This window comes from Myotis davidii, unplaced genomic scaffold (genome assembly GCF_000327345.1).
Source record: "Myotis davidii unplaced genomic scaffold, ASM32734v1 scaffold500, whole genome shotgun sequence".
Taxonomy (NCBI): domain Eukaryota; kingdom Metazoa; phylum Chordata; class Mammalia; order Chiroptera; family Vespertilionidae; genus Myotis; species Myotis davidii.
This window is the reverse complement of record NW_006293949.1, coordinates 391,269-405,811: the sequence shown is the minus strand read 5'-3', so window position 1 is coordinate 405,811 and position 14,543 is coordinate 391,269. Positions and strand designations below refer to the sequence as shown.

The window sequence follows — 14,543 nt, the reverse complement described above, 5'->3', positions numbered from 1 at the left end:
ACTGTGGTTTTGAACTCTATATCCAGTAGTTTGCTTTCCTCCATTTCTGTCATTTGTGACCTGTTTTTGTCTCTGCATTTTGGCTGCTTCTCTGTGTTGATAGAATGGCTTTGTGTGCTAGGTGTCCTATAGGCTCCAGTGGCTCAGCCTCCCTAATTACCTAAGGTGGTAATTAGGGAGGCTGTGTGCACCCCTTTGTTAGCTGTGTGCACAGTCTTGTTGTAGTTAAGCCTTGACTGCTGTTGGTATCACTGGGAGGAATTGACTTCCAGGCCAATTGGCTGTGAGGAGCAGCTGTGTCTACAATGGGAGAATTGCTATGCTGGAGATACCCTTATGGGGCAGGACTTGCTTCAGTGGGGCTTTGGTGCTCACTGAGTCTGCCTCTTGAGTGTGTGTCTCTTATGGATGTGAAGAGTTGTAATCTGGTATGGTCTCACACTGACCACTGCATACACTGGCACTTGGATCTCGAAGGAGGTACAAAGTCAGCCAGTGCCTAGGGCCACACAGCCGGGGCTGCAGAGAGATCGGCAGATTCCTCCTCTTTGTATGAGGTTTGGAAGTGCCCAGATGATTTGTAGGTGGAGAAAGGCCAGGTCATTTGTATGCAAAAGTCTCTACTCACAGCTTGGGTGGGGTTGTAAATTGAGTGGGGTGGGGGTCTCAGGGAATCACCAGGGTGGAGCAAACTGCAATGGCTACCAGTCTGCTCGGCCTTGGAAAGGTCCTGGGGTCTCTGTGTCCCCCGGCCCCGTGCAGGAACAATGATCGCTGCAAGCACCTCTGCAAGAAAGCCGCCCTCGTGTCCTGTCCCAATGCCAGACAGTCCAGTTTCTCCCGGTATGAGTCTGGGTCCCCAGAGTCTCTCCCAGAACTGGAGTTCAGAGCACTTGGGAGCTTGTATCTCCCTCCCAATTGAAAAAGACAACAGTGCACCCAGTTGCCAGCCCGTTTTGAACGCGCCTCCCTACCTCCGCACTTCCGCACCTCCTATCACTCTCAATGCGCTTTTCTCTTTCCACTCAGCCAGCCTTCCCATGGTTCTGGATGATATCCGTTTTTTCTTTTAGTTGTAGTTTTGATGTAGTTGTGCGAGGCAGCAAGTACAGGTGTTTACCTATGCCGCCATCTTGATTCCTCTCAGCGCTTCCTATCTTAGAGTTTGCAGCAACCATCATCACCAAGGAGATCATTGTTCCTACTTAAGGGGCTCATTATAAAGTGAATATTCCTGTAATCAGTATGGTTTACTTTGATATAAAAAAATGGAGGCGGCCTCTTCATTGCATCCATGTATTGCCCCTCTATCTCAGGATGACTTTTTATTACAGGGACTGAAGAGAATGATGACCCTCCTCGTATCGGCTTTAACATCCTTTCATTCTCTTAAAGGATTTCTTCTTTTTTTGCCTCCATTACAACTGAAATTATCTATGCACTTTTTGAACATACCTGCATTTTCCGGTTTATATCATCTATTTGGGTAATAAGTTCCCTGAATTGTTTACCTGTGAATATGTAGGTTTTAAAACAATTTCTAACATTATGTTTTCCAAGTTTTAATGGACACCTCCTGGTTCTAGTATTGTACTTTATAACAGTGAACAAGTCCATGTTCATACTATATGTACAGTTGTCCCTTGATATCCAGGGGGAATGGTTCCAAGACACCCCCGCCCCCCGAATACCAAAGTCCCTGGATGCTCAAACCCTTATATAAAATGGCATAAGACAATGCAGACAGTTGGCCCTCCATATCCACAGATTCCCAATCGCAGATGGAAAATACTGTTCTCCATCTGTGGTTGCTTGAATCTACACATGCAAAAGCCTGAGATACAAAGGGCTGTTTCTTTATTGATAAAATCCACGTATAAGTGGACCTGTGCAGTTCAAACCTGTGTTGTTCAAGGGTCAACAGTATTACTATTGCAATATAGAGTCCTAGACCTCCCCAAACTGTATCTAAACCAAACAAAAATATGACTTATTCAACTATATGGGGTTTTCTAGTTTCAATTATTTTGTTAATCTGAACCTAAAATTAGGTTTCCCAAGGGTTTTGCATTTCTAAACTAGCTGTTTAACTGGAAGCACCCCAAACACTCTTGCTTTTATGTCCCCTTGGAGCATTTATGGGCTCTTAATCAATAGAAGTAAATTCATTATGAGCCTCCCATCCTTCAAAGATATTGCCTTTGGTTCCCAAATTTTGAATTAACCAGATTTTAGTGTAATTCTAGTTTTCTGTGGCCAAGTTTACCACCACTAAAAATGCCTAAAGGATCATTTCATTTGTTTTCTCAAAGTGCTCTGCACACAATGAATTCCTTTTAATTAAGAGCCTTTTTTGGTTCCATTTTTCTGTGCTTAGTCTCAGCTCAAAGGAAAATAGGGAAAGTGCAAATTTGGTAACATTATTCCTGACCTATTTGATAATAGGACAACAAAGGAGAGGGGGAGTTATAAAAATATTTTCTCTGTGTAGTCCTAGTTAGGAAGTCTGGAGAAAAAGAAGGGATTCTTACAGATTTGATTCAAACCCTTGTGTGGCTCAGAATGTCTTTGTGCTAAGGATCAGGATGAGGTCTCTTCCTGTGACAGAGAAATAGAAAATGCCACTATTGGACAGGGGTCCATGGTGAGGTACTAATGAGTACCATCTTCTCCTTGGTGTAGGTCAAGTCAATTTGAGATAACTTGATCTTTCCTCTATTCTTCCATCTCTCTGTTTCTTCTCCAGTTATGTCTTTCTTGCCCTTCCCATCTATCCTATCTTTGCATGCCTACATAGTCCTTATACTAGTCACTGGTATCCAAAGGTTGCTAAAAGCCATCAGGGACAGAGAGCCTGGCTACCTCATACATATTAGGGAGGTTCCATGACTAAGGAGAGAACAAGAGAACATGAATGAGAGCAAGGGTATTAGAGAGTTCTTTTTTTTCCCCCTCAAAACATACCTGAAAGTCATAAGCAGAATATGGTGGCAGGTGAGGAGGGCTATGGTAGTAGGTATTGTAGGATGCCACTTGAGGACGAGCATAATAAGAAACAGTTGGATGGGCATTTTCAACAGAACAGTTCAGTGCCGGGAGAGTTGGATTCTGTAGAAAACCACACATTAGAAACAGCATTAAAGTTCATCACTAGGAAAATGATTAAATAAACAGTGGTACATCTGTACTACAGAATACCATGCAGAAATAACCATTATTGATAAATAATTTAGTGACAGAAAAAGTTGTCCAGGATATGTTGTTAAATAAAAAAAATAATAAGCCACTGGAAAAACTATAGAGACAATGATCAGTGGTTGCCAAGGGTTGAGGTTGGGGGGCAGGATTAGTAGGTGGAGCATAGAGGATTTTTAGGGGAGTAAAAATACTCTATATGATGTTACACTGATGGATATGTCATTATACATTTATCCAACCCCTGAAATGTACAATACCAAGAGTGAACTATATGGTCAACTATGGCCTTTTGGGTGATTAAAATGAGTCAATATAGATTCATCCTTGGTAACAAATGTACCACTCTAGTGGGGGATGTTGATAATAGGCTATGTATATGTGGGGGCATGGGGTATATGGGAAATCTCTGTATCTTCCTCTCAATTTTGTTGAAAGCCTAAAATTGCTCTAAAAAATAAGTCTTTAAAAAGGAAGCCACCACATCTAACAAATCACTACAGGAAACATGAAAATATCTGGGAGATACACAATGGACTGACTCAGAATAAATTCTTTCTAAAATAAAAAAAAATAAAAAGGAAGCCATCATGTTATATTAATATAGCATGATCCCAATTTATGTAAAAAATAAAGACCCAAACAATTATATATATGTATGTTTGTAAATGAAAAGAAATTAATTTGGAAAGATTCACAACAAACTGTTAACTGTGGTTATCTCTGGGAAGGGGAGTAGTAGTAGGAGGTAAATGAGGACTCTTCACTTTCTGTTATATAGCCAGAGTTTTTACAACTAATATGAATACTTGTGTCATTTCTCCTCAGCTTATTTTGAAAAATTCAAACCTATAGAAAAGTTAAAATTATTTATTTGTGATATTTTAAAACAAAAAAGAAAAAAAAATAAGATCCAAAATATACAATGTCAAATAGACAAGGCTGAACAGGCTATTGCTTTTGCTATGAAAAAAATGTAATGGGTCACAAAGGGATTTTAAGAGTTGTGAGGATTCTGATAGATTCCAATCCTTTGAAGGAGCTCCCATGTAGACATGAAGTGTATTTATTTCTCATCAGCCCTTCAGGCTGGAGGCAAAACCCTAGCAGTGAACAGAAACCATGAAAGACCAAGCAGAGTATACCGATTCTTTTTTGCAAACAAAATAATGCAGAAAAAATTAAATACCATTCTAATGTGGTGATGTGTATAGCCCTTTAAAGGTTAAGGCTAATCTTGTCCCGGATGGGAGTCCTGCTCCCAACAGGGCCAAAGCATTGCTAAAGGAAGTCATCACAGCTCATTAGTTCCCAAAGAGGATTGTGATTTGTATCTTTTGAGTGCCACATGGGTCAAGGTGTGGGGCAAACATTTTTTCCATTTTTCATGTCATTGAAACCTCCATTTGTATGGATAATCAAGAGCTGTTTTCAAAATCAATGTGTCTTGTTTCTGGTACACATCCTATATAATAAAAGGGTAATATGCAAACTGAACCTAAGGGCAGAACAACCCAGAAAGACTGGTCACTATGATGCGCACTGACCACCAGGGGGCAAACGCTCAGCACAGGAGCTGCCCCCTGGTGGTCAGTGCCCTCCCACAGGGGGAGCTCCACTCAGCCACAAGCTGGGCTGACCTCTCCCACCTCCTCGGCAGCATTAAGGATGTCCGACTACGGCTTAGGCCCGCTCCCCCCACGAGAAGGTGGACATCCCCCAAGGGCTCTTGGGCTGCCAGAGGGATGTCTGACTGCCAGCTTAGGCCCAATCCCCCAGGGAGCAGGCCTAAGCCAGCAGATGGACATCTCCCAAGCTCAAGTCAAAAAGTTTGCCCACCCCTGTCCTAGACTGTGAGAGGGCTCAGGCTGGGCTGAGGGAACCTCCCGAGTGCAGGAATTTTCATGCACTGGGCCTCTAGTATATTCTATATTAATAGAGAGCAGCAGCTTACTTTCAAAGTTATAAAAATGTGTGGGCAGGCTTTGGCAGTGGCACAGGCAACCATATTGGGGTGTTGGCAGGGGAAACTCCCTTATAGCAAGTTTCAACACAGTTCTGTTGCTCTCTTCTTTGGTGTGGGTTACTGTTTACATTTCTAGGAGGCTTGAAGAGCTACAAACCTCAGCCATTATGATGCAGCTCACAGGCAACCAGAGAAATGTTTGTTAGCCTCTCTTATTTGTGGGAGAGAGCTGAGATCTTGTATCCCAAGGCTTTATTTGCTTTACAGAGAAAGAGTGCTCAGAAATGCCCCTACCTCTCCACCAGAATTCTAAGAATAAATTTCATCCCTGGAGGAAGTCCCATAAATCATATTCCCTAGGCCTTCTGTCAATTAAAAAAAACCCACATCTATAATCAAGAGATTTGACTAACCAAGGTGGATTAGATAGTCATTATCCATCTTTATCAGAATACATGCTTATACTTGGCTGCTAATGCTCTGGGTACAATAGCATGGTTTATCAAATACATCATAATAGATCAATGGTTCATTGTGTATTTTCTCAGAACAACAACCAAATACTTCCAAATATCTTTCCCAACTGTATAGCTAACATATGGCCAATTTTAATTCTTTATGTAGTAACTCAACAAATAATGAATTAATTATTTGTATTGAGTTAAAGAGGTAAGATGATAAATAGTATTTCTATAACTTGGCATCCAATTAGAGTATTTCTAGATTCAGTGCTTTATCATTGTCATTACTTTGTTTTCATATATTTCTTTTCCTAAAAATGAAATGTCACCAATGAAATCTCAGTAATATCCACCAACAAACAAACAAATAAACAAACATACCCTCCAGCTCTTGCAAAGTTCTTCTATGCAAATAAATTAAGCCTAACTATAGAGAAACCATCACGCAATGTAAACTCTATCTATAAAAATTTTTTTGTGTGTGTTCACCAAGTCCAGGGGGCCAGGATAATCTTTGAAAAGAAGTTGACTATTATAGAGAAAGAAACACAGACAAAATATTAGAGGAAGATTGAATGAACACTGAAAAGCCACAGAGAGAAGAAAGTCAAGAGTAGAGGACAGATAGAGAAAATGGACAGGGCAATAAGATAAGATGAGGGATTGAAGGAAGGAAGAGTGAAGAGTTGGGCAAGGAAGGAGCAAAAGAGATGGCCCCAAATAATGGTCTGGTTATGTTTTAAAGCAATAATTCTGATTTTACAATACATTTAAATATTTTTACAATAAATTTAAATACTTTTTCCATTTCCATGTCATCAACACCTTCTACATTTGTATGGATAATGAAGAGCTGGGCACTGTCTCTATTTGTGTGTGTATACAGGAATGTGTGTATTTCTATTAAAATTTCTGGAGTTTAAGCTATAAGACCCCCATTACTAATCAGTAGCATTCTAAACTCCAGTGAAATAAAGGCTGCTAGGTAGCGCAGGAAACATTGAAAGCAATCTAGTCTGGATAAAACGGAGTCTGTTCTGAGACAATAATTGTGGACTTTGGAAAGAATGCCACTTTTATTCCTCCCCACTTTACTCCAAACCAGAGACAACAATTAGGAGAAAATGACAAGATATTATCACTTTTGCAAGATATATTTCTAATCCTTATAGCTTTGGTCAGCAAATACTTTATCAAACATTTCTTTAGGATCCTTTCTACCAAGCACCTCTGGTCAGGGAATGAAGTTGTCCTTTTTCCTTTAAAGATCCCACAACTCTGGCAATGGTGGCTCCTAGCTGATCCTGTTGAGGACTGCTAGCTCACAGCCCTTGGCTCCTATCCTCATTCCCTAGGGAATGGCTTTCATTAGCCAGCACCCCGGAGTCTCTGTGCAGACCTCAGGCCATTCTACTCAGAGGGAAGGTACATTATAAGTCACTAGACATATTTGGACCTAGACTGAGGATTTTAGTTAGGTTCATTTGGTTGATGTTCCAGGATTTTCTACACCATGTATAATTTTAATACAGTGAGCTAAGTAATTCTTCCATGGTGGCCCCATCTTACACTCCTACTAGTGTTCTCTCACCTTACGAATCAAATATCTTGCCCCCCTGTTCTTTGCTTTCATCTTTCATTTTCCTCACTGGTCCTTGCCTGAGTTCCTGGGCTTGGTTGGCATTTGATAATGAACAAAATTTCCCTTGCTCTCCTCCTCTACTATTAAAGAAGCTCCCAATAGTTGTAAACAACTTGCTTTAATTTTTTGAAATTAAAGCATCGAAATAGAGGTAGTTTCTGTTAAAACCCTTGTAGAATTAGAAAGGGCTATCCAAATACTAGTTAAGAGAAGCTGGGATGGAGTAGAAAGAGCAAAGGCTCTGGCATCTGAGAAACCTGGGATCCAGTCCCAGCTCTGTTGTTTAACTCTGGGTAAGTCACTTGACCTCTGTTGGCCCTTCATCTGTGAAATGGGGGCAGGAATACTTACTTACCTCACAAGTCACTAGCAGAGCGGAGAAAGTAATTGTGCAAAAGCACTTCATAGAGAGCACAGGGCCATTGCTGCCACCTATGAGGACAGACCATCAACAACCCTCCCTTTCCCCCTAGAGAGCCAAGGACACAGTGAAGTTATGAATCAGAAATAAACCTAGACATCAATGGTCCACTGAGTCTTGACAGGGGTCCTTGCCAGGAACCCCATTGAAATTACCAAGTAGCCACCATCCACTCCATTTGTGCCCATGTCTGAATGATTCAGAGTACTCTTCACACTAGTCCTCATGACCCTTCTCCTCAACTCACCAACCTAGGAGCTTCTCCACCAGCCAGCCTAGTTCAGATTTGGCTTTCACCTATACCATGGGGAAATTCTTCAAGAACAAAGGACATTCTTTTCTCCAAAAAAGCCCCAACCCAGAAACAGTTTTTCCGCTCTCACACCCAAAGTTCCCTCAGGTCCAAACAGGAAATCCTTCTCCCTCCTCCTTCTTCCTCCTCCTTCTACCTCTGAGGGCCCCACCTTGTTGTTGCTTCCCCCACTCCTCTGTGCTTGGGCTTTCCTGAATGGAAAAGGGGGCATGGAAATGAGAAGTACACATACGAAAGAGATAGAGAAACAGACAGACAGGCTGGGCATGAACAGGAAAGGCTTTCTCTTGACTTAGGGTCACCAGCAGGAACACTCAATGCTTCCAGTCAGCCTGATTCTGCCAGGGATTTGCTGCCCAAAACTGCAGGGTTTTTTTTTTTTAGCCCATCTTTCATTTTCTATTACCCAGCCTTTTGACAGTCCAGAGTCAAATTAAAACTGCCTTTCAGGTTCTTGTTCCTCAGGGACCCCAAAATGGGACAGAAATAGCCAAGGGCCTAGAGGCTATCTGTCTCATTTCTGAGGTCAAAGGAAAACCGCTTTTAGGTACAAAATAATTCCCTAAACACATGAGGGACATTCCTTTAAAGCAATAGTACACAGCCCTGGCTGCAGATCAGAATCGCCTGGGCTTCAATTTAGGCCATTTAAATAAGAATCTCTGAAGGAGGGGGCCCAGGAATCTGGGTTTTTTTTTTTAAAGCACCTCAATTGATTATATTCTCATAGGAAGCCAGGAGGATAATAAGTTCTAAAGCTATTATCTCTATAATTTGAGATCAAGGTTTATTAAATAAGTAAATAAAAGCTTAGAAATGCTTTAAAAAGAAAAGAAGAAAGGAGCCCACTGTTATGAAGCACCTACTGGGTGCTGAGTCCTGGCGTGAGTTGAAAGAGAGGTTAGGGTATGTGGGGAGGTTGAGATTGAGGTTGAGATTGAGGACAAGACCTGGCAAGCAGCTTAGCCCAGGGCTGGCTCTTCAAATGCAGGGGGTGCGGTGGCGAGGGGGGGGGGAGTTAAAAAAAGAGTCCAGATGCTTTTCCTGGAGAAACTCCAGGATGAAATTCCTGAGAAGGGGAAACTACCATTACTCTTACCTGTAGCTAAAAAAACCACAGGACCTGGGTGTAGAGGTGCAATGGGGAGAAAAAGAGGGCGGGAATCTGTAATACTCTCAACAATAAAGATTTTGAAAAACCAACTCTTGCCTTCCATCTCTCCCCAAGTCTGTTAGGGGAAAAACTACCCAAAAAGGTTTCTGCTAAAAGTGTGTTTAGGGTGGGGGAGAGTTTGAAAAGGCTATCTATCTATATAAAAGCATAATATGCCAATTAGACTGGATAACTGAACGACCTTCCAGATGTCCTTCTGGACAACCTTAGGGCCGAAGCAGGGGGTGAGAGAGCCAAGGACCTTGCACGAATTTTGTGCATTGGGCCTGTAGTATTTACATAACCAGAATGAACCAGAGAATTTATAACACCCTCCTCTCCTTCCACCCCAGAATGTACCATAAGAACACAAGCAACTCATGTTAACAAGAAATATTTGCAGATGTTTAAAGGCAGTTACATTCTTGAAGCAATTGCTTCTGAATCCTCCCTTCAAAATATGCCCATTGTTCCTTACCCCAAGCCTGGCTCTCACCCCCAACAGGGGCCTCTGTGGAAAGGGAAGACCCTTCCTTACCATGTCCTTAAAGCCTCCAAGGACAGCGGCAGTGATGATGCCCAGGAATAGGCCGACGATGTTGAGGATGGTGGCAGACCAGAGCAGGTGGTAGAGATGGATGATGTCCTGGCAACTGCTGACATCGATGTATTCGTAGTACCCACCAGTAATTTCCACCCTGCTGGACAGGGAGAAGCACACTTCAATCAGTCCTAGGGGAGCAGGTTGGGCCCTAGGGCTTTGGCTACCACCCAGCTCAATGAAAAACAGGTGAACTATTGTAAGGGATATCACAGGTATGAATGCACGTGGGGAGCAAGATACTATAATAAATCCAAGTGTGATTGCTGTTTATTAAAAATCAACAATAAAAAACGACTACCTGCTAGAGAAACACTTGTTATCACTAACACTAATCCTAGATGACATTATTGACACTTGGCAATATGCCAGACACAGTGCTAAGAATTTTACATATGTGAATTCATTAAAACTGTGCTAATATGGCAGTTACTAGTCACATGTGGCTATACAAATTTAAATTCATTAACAAAGTAGAATTTTTAAAATTCAGTTCTTCAGTCTCATCAGCCATGTGTTACATGCTCAATAGCCACACTAGTGGCTGGTTACTGTGCTGGACAGAGCAGATTACAAACATTTCCATCATCACATCAAGTTCTATTAGACAGCACGGTAAATCCTTAAAATATTCTGTGAGGTAGTTACTATCACTATTCCCTTTTTACCAATGAAGAAACTGAAGCACAGAGAGGTTAGGAACTTGCTCAAGTCGTAAGAGGAAGGGCTGGGATCTGAATTCAGGCTTCAAAGATATCAGTGTTTCCTTTCTCAAGACAAAACAAAGCACCAACAGCCCTAGCTGGTTTGACTCAGTGGATAGAGCGTCAGCCTATGAACTGAAGGGTTCCAGGTTCAATTCCCGGTCAAGGGCACATGCCTGGGTTGCAGGCTCAACTCCCAGTAGTGGGTGTGCAGGAGACAGCTGATCAATGATTCTCTTTCATCATTGATGTTTCTATATCTCTCTCCCTCTCCCTTCCTCTCTGAAATCAATAAAAATATATTTAAAAAAATAAAACTAAAACACTGTGATTCATAAAATGAAAGTCAGAACCAAACGTCCTGGCATCAAGATGGTTATTACACGTGACTCCCCTGCTATAAGAACGCTGAAAATGAAAAGGAGGAAAAAATTAAAGGTTAACCTTCAGAATGAATCAGGGATTAGTCACACAAGAAAAGACTTTTAAACCTGACAGATGAATTTATCTTAGGATTCCTTAAAATCGGTGTTTCTCTAACAAATTGAAATCAGGGTGGTTACAGGCCAGCCTGGGTCAGAATCATCTGCGTTTGTGTGTATGTGTGTCTGCTTGTGTGTGTCAGTGCATTATTTGTGTGTGCCTATGGGTGTCTTTGTGTATGATTATATGTCTTTGAGAAAGAGCTAGTTAACACTCAGATTCTTAGGCCCAGCCTCAGTCCTACTGAATTTGGCAGAATTGGGGGCAGGGGAGGGGCGGGTGAGGCTCAGGAATCTGTGTTAACATGATCACTGATGTTAGAGAACCACTGTTTTACATAGTCAGCTGCCGTAGTGGAATTTTAAAGGTATTTCAATTCATCAGAATTTTAATTGGATTTAAGTATTTTCCAGAACATAATTGAAGAGACCATCCATAAGCATACAGTGAGTGTCTTCTGTTTGTTGGCACTGTACTCAGTCCTGAGGATGGGGCAGGGAGGACACACAGAACTTAAACTCAAAAAGGCACGGCTGGACAAGGACTATCCCCTTGGAAAGGATAGGCCTGGGTGTAAGGGAAAGTGTGGGCTTGTAGGGACCCAGGAGAGGCTTGAGAGTTAGCTCTGACTGCCCCCAAATTTTCTATGCCTACCTCCTAAGACACTGAGGGCAGGCTGGCAGTACATATAGATAGGCAGTATGGCATAGCAAACTCTGGAGTAGGACTGCATTTGAACCCTGGCTCTCACTTATTTGCGGTCTGACCCTGAGCAACTTTCTTAACCCTTCTGGGCCTGGGGGACTTAATTAGAGAATGTATAAAAGCAGCACTCCAGCACATAATAAGAGCCCCCACCAAAACATGCAGCTATATATTTTCCCCCTCTAAGAGCCAGCCACTGGCAAAAAGATTTAACTTTGAATCTTGTTGTTAAAGGCATTAATGCTTTAAAGGCACAGGCCACCACCTGATAGATCAGCAGTTCATTTAAAAATATTAAATAATTGTAGAGAATATATGTTTGGTTTCTGTTTGAGTGGGTTCAGTAGCTATTGAAATATTTTTTACTGAGCTATGAAGCAAAAGACCATTAATACTTAGATCTGGTTCAGGATTTAGCAAATTAGTGTGGTTTGTTTCTGTTTGAGATTTATGGTTCCATTTGGTTTAGTCTCTGGAATTGCAGAACTTCCTCTGGAATTTCATCTTTTGCATTCTCAGCACTCCTACCCTCAAGCCTCCATGGCTGCAGGGATCCCTTGCCAGACACCACCACTGCCTGATTCAGCTTCCTAAAACATTTTAAAAACTAAGTCATGCATTTAATCAAAATCCTTCCATGGCTCCCCATTACCTTCAGGAAAATGTGTCCAAATTCCTCAGCCTGCCATAATCTGACTCCAAAATGGAGTTCACACTCCAGCCAGGCTGGAGTCCCCAACTGGCCTTGCTGGGCACTTAATCCAAAACTTGCTCAGATTTCTCCCCCTGTGTGCAAGGCACTGCCTTCTATTCTCTGCCTATCCTTCTCTCCCACTGCTTAAAACTTCAATAGTCACCTCACTAGTGCCTTCTTCAAGGACTCCAGTGCTGACTCATTAGCCTTTTCCCTGGACTCCCATAGCCTCAGAGAGTCTATTTTTCTTTTCTTTTTAAAAAAATCCTTACCCGAGGATATTTTTCCATTGATTTTTAGAGAGAGTGGAAGAGAGAGGGAAAGACAGAGTGGAATATTGATGTTAGAGAAACACATCGATTGGTTGCCTCCTCCTGCAGGAGTCCCAACCAGGGCCCAGGCTGGGAAGGAGCCTGCAACCGAAGTAAGTGCCCTTGACCGGAATTGAACCCAAAAACCTTTGGTCTGCATGCTGATGCTCTATCCACTGATAGGCTGGCTAGGGCGAGTCTGTTTTTCTTAGTTTGCACTTTACATATGTCAATAATTCAGTTATTCATTTAATCCAATGTCTATTTAGAGCCTACTCAGTACTGAGTATTGTGCTGGGTACTGAAGCTACAACCAAGCCAAGGTGGACATGATGTCTCTGTCTAAATTGTAACCTCTTTAGGTCAAGGGTGGTCTTTTACCTACATTTGTGACTCCCTCACTGCCTTGCACAGTTGTAGAAATGTTATAGGTCATCAATAGGTACTTAGTGAATGAGTAACAGTTCAAAGACTGATCATTGCATTGATCGTGAGATTGATAACTCAATATGGGCTCATCCCCTTGCTGGGTGTACCTGAGAAACAGATAACCTCTGTGTTTCGGGCCCATTTACCCAAGTAGGAGGCATCAGATCCTGGATAAGGCAGAAGGGCATGCTTCTGCTCTTTGATAAGAGCCTGGAACCATATGCCAACTCTTGATTGGCAGGCAATGATAAGGGCAGCCTCTGTGCATCTCTCTTTCACTGCATGCATTCTGTCTAATCTCCCACCCCTTTCCACAATCTCCCTGGTAAATTGAGTTCCTTAAGGGTAAAATTATGTTTTATTGATAGGTATTCTTCTAGAATAGTCCCTGGCACATAGTAGGAGCTCGATAAAAGTTTGTCAAAAGAAGAAATGAGTGAAAATAAGCTATCATCTTTCATTTTATTACCAGCTGAAGTAGTTCACAAACCACGCCCGTTTCCTTTCACTTCCTTTAGGTTATACAGTGAAAACCAGTGATATTGACTTGGCCTCTCCAAAGCTGAGTAAAGTGCTCTGAAAGGCTGCTACTGGGGATCTGTGTCCTAGAGAAAGCCACCTTCCTGCACAAGGCAAAATAAAATAATCTATGTTTGCTATTAAAACCTCACTGCCCCTGACGTCAGAGAAGGTCTGTGGCTTTGAGGGGACAGTAGCAACTCTGTGTTTCCGTAGCACTGTACAAATGACTGCCTGATGTGTTTGTTCCCACTTTTTTTTCTCTTGGCCTCCTTTCCAGGAAACGGACAGAAGGAGCTGGCAATTGATTAAAAATAGTCTTCATGTGAGGAAAACAAATACGCATTCGGCAAAATTAAAGACTCTGAGCCCCAGAATGCTTGCGGCTAGCTATATTTAGGCCTGGAGTTTAGGACTCTTTGGGTACTGGCTGGAAAAAGCCTTGGGTCAAGGTAAACTTTTTCCTCTATTGTAGGATCATCACCTCTTAAGTCTCATGATCTTGATTTATGACCTAGTGTGACAGTTTCCTGATGAAGAGCTTAGTAAGTGCTTTTCTGGTAGCCTTGCCCTTGGAATCTTAGCATGACAGACTTTGCAAAGGGCCTTGACTGCTGCCCGAGGCTGGTCACCAGGCACCAGGTAGGTGAAAAACATTTCCAGGTTTGAAGATCTTTAAGAGCAATATCCCCATGATCCTCTTAGTTGCCTAGTCCCATATTTTATTTTCCTGGTGAAAAGGATGTTCCTCTTTTTGTTCCTTTTCAACAAATGTCACTCCCTTTTCATCAGGTATTTACTCATGCCTGGGCCGGTGCTGGGTGGGGACTGGGATAAAGATAACATGAAGTCATGTTCACTGCCTTTAGTGAGCCCAGAGTTTAGCATAGCTCCTCATAAAATTCCTTTAGACCATTGAAGATAATACTAGCATAACTTGCTTTAA

The 14,543-nt window shown here is 42.0% G+C and overlaps 1 protein-coding gene across 3 annotated transcripts in view; it reads right to left on the bottom strand.

Moving 5' to 3' along the window:
• Positions 1-14,543, bottom strand: part of TMEM255A (transmembrane protein 255A) — a 63,694-nt gene that overhangs the window by 7,191 nt on the left and 41,960 nt on the right. For 2 of the 3 annotated variants that reach the window (XM_006767816.2, XM_006767818.2), the window contains 2 exons: positions 9,690-9,852; positions 2,965-3,108 (listed from right to left, as the gene is read on the bottom strand). In XM_006767816.2, the coding sequence (XP_006767879.1) occupies positions 2,965-3,108; positions 9,690-9,852 (307 nt within the window). The remainder of the gene's footprint in view (positions 1-2,964; positions 3,109-9,689; positions 9,853-14,543) is intronic. The other variant, XM_006767817.2, reaches the window with a different exon arrangement.